The 18,740-nt window shown below is 41.1% G+C and overlaps 1 protein-coding gene across 1 annotated transcript in view; it reads right to left on the reverse strand.

The window, feature by feature from the left end:
• gfra3 (GDNF family receptor alpha 3) overlaps positions 1–18,740 on the reverse strand; it is an 87,952-nt gene that overhangs the window by 20,840 nt on the left and 48,372 nt on the right. Inside the window, exons 3-6 of the mRNA XM_086261415.1 lie at positions 15,370–15,441; positions 10,039–10,393; positions 4,277–4,386; positions 842–976 (exon numbers count right to left, since the gene is read on the reverse strand). Of these exons, the coding sequence (XP_086117541.1) occupies positions 842–976; positions 4,277–4,386; positions 10,039–10,393; positions 15,370–15,441 (672 nt within the window). The remainder of the gene's footprint in view (positions 1–841; positions 977–4,276; positions 4,387–10,038; positions 10,394–15,369; positions 15,442–18,740) is intronic.

An 18,740-nucleotide genomic window follows, 5' to 3' on the forward strand; every position in this document is an offset into this window, starting at 1 on the left:
ACCATTATTGAGAGTTCTTGTGATTGAATGACAGCTGACGGGGCTTTTCACACCCTACAAACCTGCAGAGACAATCTGTAAAACTCTCCTGACTGCTAAGGTTGCAGCATGTAGCTGCCTTTTTAAAAAAGGTAGAGCTCAGTTCATGCTGAGTAAGCCACTGCTGGAGACAACCACCCAGACTGATCCAGCAGACAGTGTCACAGTCATTTTTCCCTTTATTTCCTTTGATCTGAATCTTGATATATCTTTGATAGTAACACACATTAATGCTGTTTTCACAATTCCTCAGATGCATTATTTAAAGCAGACATTATCAAAATAAATTGTGTGTCAAGTCTTTAAAGTGTGTCTATTTTCAAACCATCCCAGAAATATAAACACTTGCATGATTTAGTGTAAAAGACATCTGCATTTGCATGCAGAGCATCATGGGACACCATTAAACCATAAGCTGTTACTTTTTATATATTTTTAGGCTACATTAGAAAAATTGGCTGCAAAGTGTAGCTTATGCTACCTCATGAGGAAATGTTTTTAAAGTAAGATTCATCAAAGCAGTCGTTTTCTTTCTGACAAGTAGGTATGCATTGGACTGGCCTAGTTTTCATTCATTTATTTGATAAACAGCATTTTTTGCTGTTGCATTTTCATTTTATTTCATGTAAAATATTTAATTTATGTATCATGGCTGTCAAACATTTTAAAAACAAAAATTAAAGAATTATATTGTAAACAGTTTAGACGAGGGGTAACAAACAAGTTAGTCAAACTTGTTACATCCTGCTATTTGGAATGAAAAATGACTGCTGTATATGAAACGTATGTACTGTAGACTCACGCAGGCAGCTGTTGTGGGTGAAGATGCGCTGCAGTTTCAGACATTCCTGCCACTGGTTGCCACTGCCTTCACAGTTGCACCACAGCGACACATCTGCAGAGCTGTTACTGATGTAGTTGGGCGTCATGATGGTACCTGTGGTTTTAAAAGGTCAAGGTGTTGTCACAGAAACTTCGCTGTGGGCAGATCAAAGGTTCTGGATTTTACATTTTAATGATTATCACTCTTTGAGACTATGTTCTAAGATACTTTATGCATTTATTGGCTTCTACATAAAGTTTTACTTAGAACGATTGAGCACGAAATTGAAACTGGTTTTGTCTTCTGCAGAACAACATAACAACCACTTAATGACCTTCATTTAAAGGACCAAGGGATATTGAAGTTCTGCAGATCCTAGAGTTTTCTGGCACTACCTTGTCAATTTTTAAGCCACAATTTTGCATTTTGGAAGTTAGCTAGCACTTTAACAGGCAGTAAAAAACACAACTCAGTGCAAAACACACACACAAAGAACATTTCAACATTTGATACATTACTTTCCATTTGTTCTGATAGATATCTTAATACATTTAATATCAACATTTTTGGAGCCCTCGTGTAAGTTACTTAACAGGCAAATATAAACTACTTTGGAATAGAACATGGATAGAAATAACAGAAGCTAGTATCCATCCCTCAGTTTAGAATACAATAAGGTTTTCACTACAGACACGTGAACAAATATTGTAACACGTGTCTACGATTCAGATGTAGTTTTCTGGGATCATGTTAAAACTGGCACAATACTGTAAGATTAATAACAAATGTAACTTATTTGATACTGCTCTTTCGATGTATATCTTCTTTTTAAAGGAAACCAATCTGTAAGTGTGGGTTTGTACCGCTGGCAGGCTAGCTCGGTTTGTGCCATGAGACTTTGAGAACGATCATAAACTAGTGTCTGTTCAAGCCAGCATGGCCATAGTACTGATGTGTCAGAAAAGGATTAAAGAGTGAGCTCTTTGTATGTGTTTGTGCCTGGGACTGCTGTTTATGTAGAATCATGGCCTTATTTCTCTGATTAGAAAGAACAAAACCTACTGAACAGGAAGCCAAGGTCATAACTTAGGCTTACTGAGAGAGAAAGAATGTGAATGCTTAGTTTGGAGGGAGGCCGAAGCTATAAGAATGTGAGAAACAGTCAGACATGTTATGATATTTTGATACCACGGTAAGCATTTACAGGATATTGTTTCATACAGGAAAACTGTTACTCAATAAGGCCCATATACTAGTTGTTTTTCTCTTTCTCTGTGACCCAAGAATTAATGTGTAAGACTTACAGGCTGGTACCTCAAGGTCGAAAACACCACAGAGATGAGACCACTTCCTTACTCCCATCCTCCCTTTTTTCTTTATCTCCTGGAAAAGGCTCGTTAAAGGCTAGGTGGTTCGTTTCAGAATTCACTAATGAAAGAACTCTGTATTTTATGTCTAGGAGTGTATTTTGCTGGGATGATCATAAATTATAGCTGAGCTGATAAACTACACACAGGATACTTCTTTGTTCACAAGGCAGGAAGACGTTTCCTTATTTGGTCTGTACCAGTTTGAACTGGGAAAGCTGACACACGAACCTTTTTTTTCATCTATATAAACTGCTGTGTATCAAATAAACCTTTGAGTCGATTGGGAAGGCAACCTAAAGCAGTCTCTGTTTTCTTGTTCTCCCAAGCTGCTCCCGAGCTCGTACTAACACGCTGAACGGCATACCTGAGTGTTACTTTAAATAATTAGGAATCTTAGAAGGAAAGGACAGAACTCTGCTTATCGCTCACGCCACGGAGGAAACCCGGGAAGGCAATTTCCTTCAAGACACTGTATTGTATGGAATATTGATTAAAGAGATTGTTGATTGAGCATTAAATGCCGAGTGTTGTTCTTCCTTCAGTCCAAAGATGAAAGAGTTGGGGTATTTAACAACATGCACATTTGTGACGTTGTGCTACTAATCAGCATAATAACCAAACCCCTAAAAGTGATGATGAGACCCGGAAACCGAACTTTCAAGCAACGGTGAGTACACTAGCGTAGATAACACCAGGTTGTGTGATAATTTGTGCTGTAAGAACATCTCTGCCCCCATCAAGCTCGCCCAAATCACCAGAACACAAACATCATAACAAAGCCCAGGAGAACCAGATTGGTTGCAACCAATAGCAACGACGAGGAAGCTGACAACACCATTGTACTACGTGAGAAACATGCATGACAGCCTGCGCCAGTGTCCAATTTAAATATGTAAAATGCTTCAACTTTAATGGTCCCAGATTTTCATCTCTGCTTTTTGCAGATGATGTGGTTATGTTGTCTTTATCTGGGGGTGACCTCCAGCTCACACTGGAGCAGTTTGCAGCCAAGTTTGAAGCAGCGGGAATGTGAATCAGGACCTCCAAATCTGAAGCCATGGTCCTCAGCTAGAAAAGGATGAAGATCCCACTTTGGATTGGGGACAGGTTGGCGCCCCAGTTGGAGGAGCTTAGGTATCTCGGGGTCACATGTGATGGAATATGGTGGCAACAGATTGACAGATGGGTTGAGAAGTGATGGGGACACTGTACTACTCTGTTGTGGTGAAGAGAGAGCTTACTGTAAAAGCGAAGATCTCGATTTACCGATCAATCTACGCCATCAACCTCACCTATGGTCACAAGCTTATGGTAGTGACTGAAAGAATGAGATTGCAGCAGATGAGGTTTCTAAGGGTGGCTGGTTAGAGTGAGGAGTTGAGACATTTGAGAGGGGCTCAGGGTAGAGCTGCTATTCCTCCGTATCGAAAGGAGCCAGTTGATGTGGTTTGGGCATCTGACAAAGATGCCTACAAGGTGCCTCCTGGATGTGGTGTTCTGGGCATGTCCCACTGGAAGGAGGCCCATGGGAAGACCTAGAACATGCTGGAGAGATTACATGTCTCAGCTGGGATGGGACGGCCTTGATGCTTCCCCCGGATAAGCTGAAGAAGGTGGCTGTGGAGAGGGAGGTCTAAGCTTCTGTGCAGCTGCTGCCCTGTGATCCGGCATGGATAAGCAAGTAAATAAATGTCTGTAAATTTTAATGTTTCAAACACTATTGATGAGATAGATTACAACATCAAGAGAGGGACTGTAGAATGCACATGTTTTTAAAGTGTCGGATGGGACAGGTTAAAACACTCACACTCAGACTCGTTACCTTTTCTTTTTCCTCTTTTTCATTGTTTTGTCCATACTGTGTGTTTCATGATTCTTGTTTGTTACACTTCAAAAGTAACTAAGGGCTCTATGTTTTCTAAATTTCTCTGAAACTGTAATAAAAATGACAAACGAGCCAAATCCGACACTTGCAGCCTTCTATTTTTTGGTAAGGCAGTAGGCTTTTTCGTCTTTTTTCCCTCCTTCCCCGTGTGTTTAGTACCTATGAGTCCGGCATAGGCTCGGAGACAGAGGCCTGCTGAATCTTTCAGGCAGCCGCTGGCTGTCAGATGAGACGGCTGGCAGTTATTGAGGAAATCAGCCAGTCTGGACCTGGCAACAACACAAACAAACAGTCAATATCAACATTAAAAGCAGGCAAGACTAACTTACACAACACCTTCTTATGTATAATAAACTTAGCACAAAAAATAAGAAAATTTTTCTTTGGCTGATTATTTCTTTGCTGTAGCAATACTTCTTAGCAAAAAATCATCTGTCTTTAGGAAGCCTGTTCATTTCCCATTAAATGGCGTCACATTTGTAAAGAAAATGCATTTATGGTTTGAGCAGTTGAGTATATGGGTTGCACCCATGAAAAGTTTGCCAAATATTATCTGCCAAATACTAAACAGCTTATTCTGTTATTGACTCTTGTTTTGATCCTCTGTTACTGTAGACACCAGCTGATGATCAGGTGTTTGACTGGCACCTCAGTAATAGCACCTCTGAACGTGGACCCTGCTACAGCAGTCAGTTGGTGTCTCCTTCAAACATGCCATGTTTGATAGACGTGGACAGGGCCCATGCGTAGGGCAATTTCAAGCAGGTGTTCCACAACACCAAGCTTCAATTTTATTTGGAGTGAGCCCTAATACCATCTCCAAATAGAAGTTTCACGTCCATATATATGGGGGATGTCAGAGACACGCTGCAAAGTGGGCCACTCCCAAGAAGACAAAGCCAAGATTGTCAACTCTCACCACCTAGGACCTTCTACAGATTTACAGTCAAGGTTTGCAGGACAACATGACTGATTTCTCTCTAATTGCACACAGCCAATCTGTGATTTCAAAAGGGTGCCAGGAGGCCTGCTGATTGACCTTCACAAGGCAGGGATAGTTCAGTAGGTGGAGTGGTGGCCCCATGATCGGAAGGTCGGGGGTTCGACTCCACTGAACGGTTACCCTGAGGTACCCCTGAGCAAGGTACCGTCCCTACACACTGCTCCCCGGGCGCTGCATTGGTGGCTGCCCACTGCTTCACTGGGTGAATGGGTTAAATGCAGAGGAGCAATTTCCCTATGGGGACTAACACACACACAATTTGTGCTGGTGTTGGCAACGTGCGCACTGGAAAGTGAACATGTGGAGAAATTTTATGTGGCGTGATGAGTCCAGATTCTGCCAATGGCAGAGACGATGCAGAGAATGCTATATTGACTGCTGGAACAATATGGTAACCACTGTTGGTGCAGGCAGTGTAATAGTGCATCTCCCTCACTAAAGAAAAACAAGGGTTTCAATCATTGGATGCATAGCAGTGAAAATGTATGCTATGCCTTCTGATGATAGTCCCTAAGGGAAGCATGTATAATCTAAACAGAATTGGTCCTAGCACTGAACCCTGTGGAACTCCATAATTAACCTCAGTGTGTGAAGAGGACTCTCCATTTACATGCACAAACTGGAGTCTATTAGATAGATATGATACAAACCACTGCAGCACAGTACCTGTAATACCTACAGCATGTTCTAATCGCTCTAATAGGATATTATGGTCGACAGTATCGAACGCTGCACTAAGGTCTAGCAGGACAAGCACAGAGATGAGTCCACTGTCAGAGGCCAGAAGAAGATCATTTGTAACCTTCACTAAAGCTGTTTCTGTGCTGTGCTGAGCTCTGAAACCTGACTGAAACTCTTCAAATAAGCCTCTGCAGATGATCTGTTAGCTGTTTGACAACTACTCTTTCAAGGATTTTTGATATGAAAGGAAGGTTGGAGATTGGCCTATAATTAGCTATAAGCTGTTATGCCTGTTGTACATAGCTGATTAAAAGAGAGGCTGATCATGTTTAAGACTGAAGCATTAATCAATAGTAGGACTTCTTTGCGCAGCTGCTAGTTTTAGTCTCTATAAGGAGGTTGAAACCACCCACAATAATTGTTTTATCTGAAATGAGCATTAAATCAGATAAAAAGTTTGAATTCAGACAAAAACTCAGAATAAGGCTCAGGTGGTGACAACAAATGAAATTGCAGGTCTCCTAAACAGACCAGATTTCCCCCAGAAAGTTTACCAATTAGCTATAATGCCCACATCCTTTTTTGAACACCACTCAGACATCCAGCAATATAAGGAGAACATGCAGCTAAATGTGTCAGTCGTTATCGGACAGCATAAGGTACGCATAAGAAAACTACAGTGTCTGAAATTGTTTTGCTAAAGTTACACACAAATTTCCCTTAATGTCCCCTGCTCTGGCCCCTGGAAGACAATTCACTATGGGTGTTGGTCTCTCTAGCTTCACATGTCTTCAAACAGAACCATGTGTAACCAAGTTGGGGACCAGGAGGAGTTGAGCATTAGAAGTGCCAGGCTGTTGTCATTGTCTATGGTTTTTTCACATGCTACTGAGGCCCCTGTTTGTTCCATCCATCAGCCATCCATTTCCTGATGCTTATCTGAGTTCAGGCAGCAGTCTCAGCACAGAAGCCATGACATCCCTCACCCAGCCACCCTTTTCAGGTAATACGGACATTCTCAAGACAGCTGAGAGATAATATCTCTCCAGGAAGTCTTGGGTCTGTCCTGGGCCCCCCTCCTGGTGCAACATGCCCAGAACACCTCACCTAGAAGGTGTACAGAAGACATTTTAGTTAGATTCCTGAATCACCTCAACTGCGTAGACGAGCAGCAGCTACTCAGTCCCTCTTGAATGACTGAGCTCCTCACCCTTTGGCTGGGCTGTGGCTGGGCTCTCTTTCTACACTTGTATTCACAACCTCATTCTTTCAGTCACTAATCAGAGCTCATGACCATAGGTGAGGGTAGGAGCCTAGATTATCTGGTGAATGAATAGCTATGCTTTAACACTCAGCTTTCACTTCACCACAACAGATTAGTACAGCACCTGCATCAGTGCAGGTGCCTCCCCGATCCATCTGCCTTATGTTCCACTCTAACTCATGAACAAGACCCCGAGATACTCGAACCCCTCCACTTAGGCCAGTAAGTTGTCCCTGATCCAGAGTATGTATGCCAACTTTTTCCAGATCAGACTTGGGGGTGCTAATTCTAAATTCTCAGGCCACCAAAGTGGAGAAACTCCACTACTTGGCTGCCCTTTACATGCTGTTCTATCCATAAAAACTTTGAACAAAATCAGTGACAAAGGGCAGCTCAGGGGGAGTCCAGCAACCACCGGAAATGAGTCCTACTTACACCCCATACTCCCAAAGCACCCCCCACAAGGGACCTGGGCAAATGCCTTTTCTAAGTCCACAAAATGCATATAGACCACTTGGGCAAACATAAACCCTTCTAATATCCTTAAGAGGATAAAGAGTTGGTCCTGTGTTCCACGACCAGGATGAAAACAGCATTGTTCCCTCTGAATCCAAGGCTCAACTAACAGATGGACTTGCCTTTTCATTACTCTTGCATAAACCTTCTCAAGAAGGCCAAAGAATCCCACTGTAGTTGGAGCACACCCTCCAGCCCCCCTTCTTAAAGATAGGAGCCACCACCTGAGCCTGCATATTCAGAGGAACCATTTGAGACCTCCACATGACAATGCAAAGATGTGTCAGCTAGGACAGCCCTACATCAACACTCTTCAAGAACTTTCATCCACTCCAGGGGGCCTGCCACTATGCAGTTGTTTAACTACGTGAGTGACTTCACCCCAGTGATTAGCGAGTTGTCCCCCTCCTCCTCTGCATCAGTGCCGCACTCCGTTGGCCTGCCAGTACCTGTCAGCTACCACTGGAGTCCCACAGTCTAACACAGTCACAGTCTTTAAGCCCAATAAAATTCCTTCAACCTGATGGCTCCCTTCACCTCTGATATCGACCATCTGGTTCTGGGATTGCTGTCACAGACACTAACAACCAACAATCTTTCAGTTGCAGCTGTTTGCAGCAGCCTTAGCAGTGGAGGTGCAGAACATGGTCCACTCAGACTTAATGTTGCCGGCCTCCCTTGAAATGCAATTGAAGCCAGAGATGAAAACAGAAGATCTTGATGACTGTGGCAGACATTCCCAGTGCACTGGTACACCAGGTCTGTCCAACATTTCCTCCCACCACCTGATCCAACTCACTATCAGGTAGTGATCAGTTGACAGCTCAGCACCTCTCTTCACCCAAGTATCCAAAACATGCGGCGGCAGATCTGATGATACGATTACAAAATCAGCAGCTGTTCTGCTCTACTAGAACCCTAACTTCAGTGACTGGATGAAGATGACAGACAAGACCTGTTCCCAGACCCAAAGCAACCCACTTGTCTTTATACATACAAGTATACCCACTGCTGCCTGCCACCTCTCGCTAAGGGTAACTCCAGAGTGGAACAGAGTCCAACCCCTCTCTAGAAAACTGGTTCCAGATCAGGTAAGCCAGACTATATCTAATTGGTTTCTCCGAACCTCGCTCAGCCTCCTTCCCCACCAGCGAGATGGCATTCCGTGTAACACAAGTCAGTTTTGGAAGCTGGGGATTGAAGCACCAACATCACCACCTATGACTGCCACCCCATTCTGGACAAAGTTTGCAGAACCCTTGAATTGTTATGCTGCATAGAGATTGTATGAATCACTGCTCACCCAGGATCTGCCACGGAGACCCTACCAGGGGCCCTGACAACATAACTCCTGGGATCAATGGGACACACCAACCACTCTATTGCAATAAGGAGTCAATTTATAGAAGGAGGACACAGGGATCATAATTTGTTAAACTGCTAGTATGTCTTGCTCCTTCAGATTTAAATTATCCAAACCATTAAACAAAATGAAACAAGAGTCAATTGCTGAATAAAGTGTTTGGCACTGGAAGCAAAATATTTCATTGGCTGAAATATAGCCCCAAACAAAGCCTCCATCAAGTTTTACAGATAACTGTAAGCGCTCACTGTTAAACCTCTCCTGACCTACTTCATATACTTCATACTGATATACTGATAAAATTGGCAACAGGTCTTCAATCCCAAGTTTTTGTTTTTTGGTTTAACTCTTTACGTTGAAATCGTATGTAATTTGGTATTTCTTTTGGGTTTCTTTCCTTAAGAATGGCTTATTAACTGCAACTCTTCCACTGAGAGCATTACTGATGAGGTTGGATCCGAGAGTAGACAGATCAACTTAAGACCCAGATGCATCTCTCAGGTCCTATGTCAGATCTTTGCAGGATTCCCCCCCCCCCCCCCTTTTTTTTTCCTAAGGACATTTCATATACTGCCTATCTACTCTAGATAGGTTGTTTTACATCTGCTGCTGTTTTTGTCCTCTACTTGTCAAGGTTCCTCAGATTTTATTAAGGTCAATCTGCACACTGTGCTAAGATACACTGAGTTTTGGGCTAATAGCGCTTTGGGAATCATTTAGTTGGTGAAGAAATGTATTGAAGTGCTCAAAGACACTAACTAAAATGTTTCTTTGGTAATCATTTGTTATGTATAGACATCACTGGCTCGTTCCTTTTCTTTGGTGACTGTTTTTGTTTGAAAAATACAGAGGTTAGCATTAAGTGGCAAAAACTGAAAAATACTTTCCTCTGAAAATGGTCAGGTTCAAGTACTGGACAGAAATATGCAAATACATCAATGGATGTCCAAAGAAAAGCTTCAGAAAGCCTGGGGAAATATTGCTCAAGATCACTTTAAAAATTACAAAATATTCTGGCTCACTGAAAGCAAAATATATAGAAAGTAGGGATGGCTCACAGTACTGTTCATCTGCCTCTACACTTTATGTCTAACCTGCAAAGGTCGTCTCGGCGACAGAAGCTTTGCTGGTGGAGGCAGTTCAGTTGCAGACCTTCTTTGTCGTGGTAGGAGCAGGAGGGTACAATGGTTTTCCTTCTCCTCTCACCACACAAGGTATCAGTGCAGCGGCAGAACAGGACACCCAGGCTGTACTCTTCTGGCACCCGCTCCAGAAAGCGACGTAATGATCGGTGGCATTTGTGTTGGTTACATCTGTTGGTACCAGGCATCGGCTTTGTGCAGGCTAGCACGTATTCTGATCGTAGGTTACCACACTTTTCGTACAAGCCACAGTCTTGTGCTGCCTTCAAGCACTGGTTCTCACCACCCAGTTGCATGAAAGATGAGGCTGGGGGGGTGTCAGAAGAATAGACCAAGAGAAGATATTCATTCCTAGGATTAGCATACTCTTTGACTACATTCCTCAACACATCAGTTCATACCTGGGATTTTAAATCAGCATGTAATTGGATCTGGCTTCCAAGCACTTTTTGCAAAAACATGAAGGCTATATCATTTCTATTAGAGAACAAATATCAGAGTCCTGCACAGTTTTAACAAGCTTGATTCAGTACAGAAGCAAAACCATTACCTGAAACTATAATCCAAGCCCGGCCATTAGTGATCACACATTTAGGCCATTCTCAGACATCCTCAAAGTTTTGTGTGCTACTGAGCTGAATTTTATAGGCGGTTCCCCATTGAAACAGTCAGCATGTCTGCATTGGCCAGGCTTGTTAATAGCAGCAACTGGTGCATGCATGTTGCTTTTGCTTAATCATATGTGATGGTAAAACACTTAAAAGTAAAGTGGGGAAAGGAAAAAAATAGCAGTTTTAGATTGACATTACAAAATGAAATAATACAGTGGGTAAAATGCATATTGAACATGTTATCAATTTTCAAAGTGAAAGTGTTTTCATTGCTCAGGAATGAAATGAAATGAAATGAATGAATGAATGGAATTTTGCATGGTAAGTGTGCATCCAGGCCATGGCAGTTGAATACATTACTTATTGTTTTCTTTAAAACAATTGTAACTGGTGATTCCAGATTTTTCTGTACCTCTCCACAAGTGGTCCTTGGCTCGTGAACAATTCCTTTGATAATTCTTTTCACTCTTCTGTCTAAAACCTTGGCTACTGGTTGTGACCAGTTTATGGTGAAATTATGTTCTTTCCACGTCTGGGATATGGTCCAAGACTGCTCGCTGGAACCTTCAGGAGTTTAGAAGTCCTTCTGTAGGCCTTGAGAGAGCCATTGTTTTGTTCTCTGTTTGCTGACAGATTTCAGCTGTGTCATGACTTTCCATGCCTTTTTATACCTCCCTTTCTTCATGTGTTCAAGACTTTAATAATAATAATAATAATAATAATAATAATAATAATAATAGAAAGCACTGTGGCACACTGTTGCCTCACAGTAAGAAGGTCCTATATTCAGTGTTCGCCTTTCTGTGTGGAGTTTGCATGGTCTCCCTGTGATTGCGTGGGTTCTCTCCGGGTACTCCGGCTTCCACCCACAGTCCAAAAACTTGCAGTTAAGCCCCTTTTCCATTCGTAACTACTCAGATTGACTCGCCAGGGTTTTCCTTTATGTCATATTACCTGGTACCAGGTACATTTTTAGTACCTGCTCGGCCGGGGTTCCAAGCAATCCAACCAGGAACTAAAATGTGACATGGCCACGCTGCATGCCAACGATTTCCTGGTCACTCGATGAGTCATGAGAGCGTCTCGTTCACAATAATTAAAAATGCCATTTTTGAAACCTGGGAACGAGGGAAATGGCTACAGAAAAATCGCAGTGATTACCTGAGGAATTGGAGGAAAAGCCACAGAACAAGCAGCAGGCACATTCTTGCCTCATTCGTGCCACCTTTGTTGTACCGTTCGTGTTGCATATTAATTAAATCACGAGGCACCCAGGCTATGACAACAAGCATTCACTCTGGGTTGTAATGGAAAACCAGTTGATCCGAGTTCATCCGAGTCGTGGTGTTTCAATGTGTCTTCACCATGTCTTGAATTCTGAGATTTAGCAGATGGGGGAACCCATCTGCAGCAAGTTTGTCAGGAGCTAAGCTAGAAGCGACCAAGGGTACCACATTCTGCTCTTCACCAGTTAAACATACTACAATTTCAGTACAGCAAACTACCCAGTTTGTAATATAACTGTTGTCTAATATAAACCTTAAATTATTCTCATCTAATGTGCTTTTGAAGACATTTTAGAATAAGAAACATCCAGATAAATTCAGCAACATCTCATGTACATATCCAATATCCGATTTAAAACCTTGGATAGATTAGAACATTATATATAAGCTTCAAATGTTTAGCTTATCAAACTTGCTGAGCAGTCTTTAACTTAGAAAATAATCTTCAAAGAATGCACACATTAATTTGTTTAAAGGTTACTGTGAATATGCTCCACTTCTGTAAAACTATCTAGATGCTGAAATACCTTAAGCACAACTTCATATCTGAACATATCATATGTGATGAAAACACAATTGCAGGCAGGATCGTGTGGTGGCTTAACTGTCTCTGTGGTATCAGAGACAAAGAAAATGAGAATGGAGCTCATAAAAATTAAAATTGCTTGACAATATTTTGTATTAAACTGCCAGTCAGATTTAATTGCTCATTAAATGAAGGTGCCTGAATCCCAATCTAGATCATTCTGGGTTATTTTAACTCCTGCATATACACAAAATAAATGATAATACCCTATATATATACTCATACCATATAAATAATACTTATTACTTTCCTACATTAAAGTTTTTCTAATTTGATTCAAATGAATGAAGTGGTATCTAAAATTAATAAATAAAAATAAAATTACATTTACAGCTAGAGAACACTATAACATCTGTTATTGGCACGAATCTTGCCTGTGATCCAAAGTTCTTCAATTTTCTGGTAACATTTTTGGTTTGGATACAGGATATGGACTTTTGAATGGGTCGATATCAGCATGCAGCGTAATGCTGCTTGGGAACATTTACAACATTTCAGTCTAACCTGTTGTTTCTCTTTTGCGATGCTCGGTCGCTGCAGAAATTTCTAAGTAGTATGTTGTTTTTATGGAGGAAAACTGGCCCAAAGTTCATTTTTGTGATGAGTGAAATTTAATTTAGCTAGTTCAGATGAGAAATAAATATATTTGGGGGAAATCTGGGGAAAGATTTTGTGAAGTGAGAATGTGAACGACATCAATCATTCAGGAGTAGCGGTTTGGTCTCTTACTGATCTACATGGCAAGTTGAACAATAAAGTTTATCTTAAGCTCTGTCACAAACAAACAGCTTGTATCCACAAGCTGAACTGGAAGAACAACAGAGAGGCTGTACACAAAAGGGGATAAGCAGGTGCTTCAGTGTGTGCAGCTAAACGATGTGTAATGTGTTCTGTGTAAGTTGGTGTGGTTACAACTACTGTAGCAAAAGAATTTCCCAAATGTGGGGTAAGTATTACTCATTTGTCATGTATATAAGATTGTCCTATGCTGTAAATTATGGGATACAGGTTTTTTTTTTAAAGGTGTAAAATTAATCACAGTAATTCTTCTCACCGAGTACTAGTACTCTTTAAAAAAATTACCCTCTGAATCTACAGCAGGTAAAATAAGTAGATAAATAACATAATATAGTTAATAATATATTTCTAACGATACTACTGACATGAAATTCTCATCAGATGTCGATAACAAAGTAAATAAAGACCTACACTAACACAAAGAAAACAGAAAAAACAGAAAAATTTCAAGACTGATTGATTTCAAGACCTTCGCAACCTTATCGTTCTAAAATATACTGATGGCATTGGTTATAAAATAATTTCTAAACTAATGAAGCTTCCAGTAAGCATTCTTGGGGCCATAATCCAGATGTGGAAAGAACATAATTTCACCAAAAACCAACCACAACCTGGCGCTCCTAGCAAGATTTCAGACAGAGAGAAAAGAATTATCAGAAGAGTTGTCCAAGATCCAAGGACCACTTGTAGAAAGCTACAGAAAGACTTGGAATCGGCAGGTCCAATAATCTCAAAGAAAACAGGTAAACCTCCAGGGTGTCACCACGCAAGATTCACTTTCTGAAAAAAGCATATTGAACCTTTTTTTAAGTTTTAAATTTAACTCTTTGAATGCCATAAAATACACCATATCTGAGGCACTTGCTGGTCAAAAGGCACTTTATAACACCATATGAACAGTGATGTTTGGAAGTAGGTACATCAAAGTGTGGGGCTGTTTTCCACCACCTGACACTTCATATAAGTGAAGGAAAGATGAATGTAAAAATGTACCAAGACATTCTTGATAAAAAATCTGATGCCATCTACCATGAAGATGAAAAATGTGGTTTCAATTGGTTTCAGAGAAAGAAGATAAAGCTCCTAGAATGGCCCAGCCAAACATATGACCTGAATCCAATTCAAAATCTATGGAAAGAACTGAATAACTGAGGTCATAGAAGGGACCCACCGAACTTTCAGGCTTTGGAGACTGTTAAGGTGGAAGAATGGGCCAAACTCAGACCTGAGCAATGTTTGCACCTAGTTTCCCCATATAAAAGGCGTCTTGAATTGATTACCAATAAAGGCTTTTGTACGGAGTATTAAACAACTCTCCGTAAGCATGTTCATTTCTCACTATAGCACTTCATTTAATTTATGGACCTCTATGGTTTGATTTCTTTGAATGTGTGGACTGGATGGGCTGTTACCAACATCAGATTTCATAGCACCTTTAGAAATATATTTACTTGGAACATGTTCAATACTTATTTTACCCGGAGTAGGCTGGGATTCCTCCCCTGGGAACCTTGAGTATGTTTCTTATCAGTGTTATAGCTACCTATTAGCTTGAGACATTTGACAGTTTATGCTCTTTTGGATATGTCCAAAAGTAATCACCAGTTTTTTTAGGATATGTTTTTCATAACAATAAATGCCTGTTGCATGTCTGTTCCATTCAGATAAGTAGATGCTGGGACATTTCTGGATAAAAGAAAATATGCAGCTGAACAAAGGAAACCGACCTAACACCACTAATGTGAGTGCACACTGAAAACCCTGATGGTGAAAATATTGTTGATGTAAATGGACTTAGAAAAGCAGAGATTAGAAAAAAACAGTAAAAGATCAGTGTCACTACATGATATTGATTGATATATACTTAACAACATCTCTGAGGCTTAGTGAGCCATTGATCTGCTTCACTGCTATAGACATCTATGTCATTAAAAACTCAATGTGGTTAATCGTGAAAAAAAGACTGCACAAGTGACCATGTGCTTATCAGTGTATGTTTTACCTGCCACTAACGAAGCCATGTGTGTATCCACAAGCATGTCGTCATATGGAGATGTTTCCAGCTCCTCCTCCCCTGGAGACAAAGGAACACACAAACATTAGCAAACCTATCTGTCTGTTTATGATAAGGCAAACATATTTAACCTCCTAGGACCTGGCGTCCACATATGTGGACATCACATTTTTGTTTATTTAGACCCAAATACTCAATTTTGCTCTACAAGGGCCTGATGTCCACTTACGAGGACATTATACTACCACTGTTCTATCAAAATTTTAAACGAATATCCTCATTTGTGGCTCTCATTTTTCTTAGAAACAAAAATTGGGTAAAATCTGGTAATTCTTTGTTTTTACATTCATCGGGCCCCAATCAGCCCAAATATCAGAGAGAAATTAAAAATGCTGCTGTGGAAGAGTTGGGGTCTTAGGAGGTTAAAAGAAAAACTTAGGTAATGCATGGAAATGATATCGGAATTCCCCACTTATATTCATACATCTGTTTTCATTATTAAAGGATTTAATTAATTACAGATTCCCGAGGAAAGAAATTGGCTCATGCTTACTGATTGGTTTTAGGTTAACTCTGAGGTTGTTCAGTTTAACTGAAGTGCCACAGTCCTACACCTTTACTTCTAATTCACTTAGAAAAAGTCCTAAGTCAAAAAGAGACCCACTGAACTGGGAACACCAATAACCATGATGTTTATCCAGGGCCAGGTCACAGAAGCAGAAAAACCTAGACTCGCCCTCTCCAGCCACCTTCTCCAGCTCACGCTCATCCATCCAATTCATTATTCTCATGCCAGCTGAGAGATCTGACCGGTTTGTCATGAGTCTGCTGTCTAACGCACATCACAGCCAACCCCTGTGGCACCTACTGTGAGCCTGCAGGAGGGCAGGCCCATTTTTCCTTTTCAGGCTCGGCCAAAAGAACGAGCCATTGGGCGCTTTCCCACGTACTCCCTCACCAGGCCTGGTTCCAGGATGGAAGCCAGTTTACTCTGTATCAGGCAGCTGGTTGATATTAACAATTGTAGGCCTGATGATAATATGGGGATGAAATAAACATATTTGACACAAACAGAATGGTAACACAAGGCAATGAAAGGCAATATGACATAATGTGGTGTAATGTAATGTACATATAATATGCATTATAATGTTTCATGAGGATGTAGATGGTTCACTTAAGAAATACAAAATGACGGTTTCATATTAAGTAACACTGAAGGGCTTTTTTTAGACTGCTGGTCTCCCTGTTGCAATTGGCTGGGATGTGAGGGGGGAAATGAATAGGAAGGAAGGGAAGAAGAACACAACAGCTTCTGAAGATGTTGACACAATTCGCTTGGTTTAAGAGGGGTAACTTATAACAGAGAGATTAATAACAATTATCAATGTGTGTGAATGTTTGTTAAGTCCAGTGTTGGGGAGTAACGGAATACATGTACCGCCGTTACGTATTTAAAATACAAAATATGAGTAACTGTATTCCGTTACAGTTACCGTTTAAAAGGGTGGTATTCAGAATACAGTTACTTTGTTGAAATAAATGGATTACACTGCGGTACTTTCCTGTTTCATATTGTTGCGGGTCAGGACTGTTTGGGTTTTGTTTGACAGCTACGTTCTGTTGTTCCAGGCGGCAGCGTTACGGTTGCCATGGTTACAGGGCGACGCTCTCTCTCTCTCTCTCTGCGACTGTGTGTTTCCTGGGTGAGAGAGCGCCTTTTCGTTGTTGTTGTTGTTGTGCTAAGCTAACAGGCAGAATGCTACAAGCATAGCTCTAAAGAATGTAGCATCATGGGCAGTGTAGTCCGTGCTGCAGGGAGAATGGACTGCCATACACGTTATGTGTCTGTGAGCGCGAGGAGGGAGAAAAAGGGGAGTGGAAAGGTACGAGTTGTCATCGAGGAAAAACGGGAGCTGGAAGCATGTAAATATAATAATAACCACTGCAGCCAAGAAGAGTGCCTGACGAGCCCAGCTGTAAGTAAGCTATTAAGACTCGACTGTACACCGTGTTCCTGTTTTCCTCCGAAAACAATAAGTTCCGTTGGAGCAGTCTTTCAACGCCTCTCTCTCTCTTTCGCAAAAAAAGTTGACCCACACAAATCTCCTTAAAACAAATGCAATGCAAAATGTTGTTCGCTGGATTTACATCCGCAAAGAAGACTATTACAAAGCAATGGTTCTGTCCTGACATTTGTATGGAATCATTCTGGAGACGATGTCTTATCCGTGTTATTGGTTTTGAACATACCACAGCAAAATTAAATAAAGCTCGACCCACAACTGTTGACGCTTGGAAAATCTTCTCATCCAGAGTTATCTCCTGGAAGAGGCAATAATTGGTTTTAACTTTGTGTTTTTGTGTCTTTTCTTTGCTGTCCCTATGCCTTGTTTGCTAATGTTTGTTTTGCTACTGCAGTTTACAGTTGTGCTGTATATGTCTGTACCCCCCCCCCCCAACCCCGTTTTAAATCAATAAAATGTTGATCACAAAAAAAAAAAAGTTGACCCACACAACAAAGTAAAGCTATTTTTCGGCTACGAGCCGACAGGGACCCCGCCGTATTAGTCAGAGGTCCCTTTACTACAGTTCGGAGTCGCGGACCTTCAGTAATAGTAATAAATCACACAGCAATAGTACATTCACGTTGTTGTAAAAAGCATGATAATATATTAAGTAATCCAAAGTATTCAGAATACGTTACTGTCATTGAGTAACGTAACGGAATACATTACAGAATACATTTTGGGGCATGTATTCTGTATTCTGTATTGTGTAATGGAATACATTTTAAAAGTAACCTTCCCAACACTGGTTAAGTCCCACTTCAGAGAACCGTACTGCAGTGGAGAACTGTTTCCAGGTGAGACCTAAGCAGCTAGCACAGATTGCTTGTCTGCTCCATGGGCTCAACTATAAAGAACTTTTGGTGGACTGTTACAGAGTTGCAAGCATAGAAGTACACGCTATCATCACGAGGAGGCAAGACATGCGAGTCCTGCCTGATAAAAGCTAATACCCCAGCTGAAAATAACGGGTATCACAACCAGAGATGGGCAGTAACGCGTTACTGTAATCTGATAACTTTATTCAAGTATCGAGTAAAGTAAGGGATTACTATTGCAAAAAAGGTAATTAGATTACTGTTACTTTCCCGTAAGAACGCTACATTACTGCGTTACTAAAACTGTGATTTTTTTGCGAGAATGTCTCATGACAGTGACGTAAGTGAGTGCGACGTTCGTGACAACAGCTGTGTGCAGATCAACAATGGATCATATATCGAGTGCGGGAGAGAGTATGAGCGTGCAGCGTTTAAAGCGTGGAAGTACTGACCTTACTTTGAGTTTGATTCC

Source organism: Aulonocara sp. 'chitande type north' Nkhata Bay, linkage group LG2 (genome assembly GCF_057382095.1).
Source record: "Aulonocara sp. 'chitande type north' Nkhata Bay isolate Kocher_YH1m ecotype deep benthic linkage group LG2, A_spYH_male_GT1.1, whole genome shotgun sequence".
Taxonomy (NCBI): Eukaryota; Metazoa; Chordata; class Actinopteri; order Cichliformes; family Cichlidae; genus Aulonocara; species Aulonocara sp. 'chitande type north' Nkhata Bay.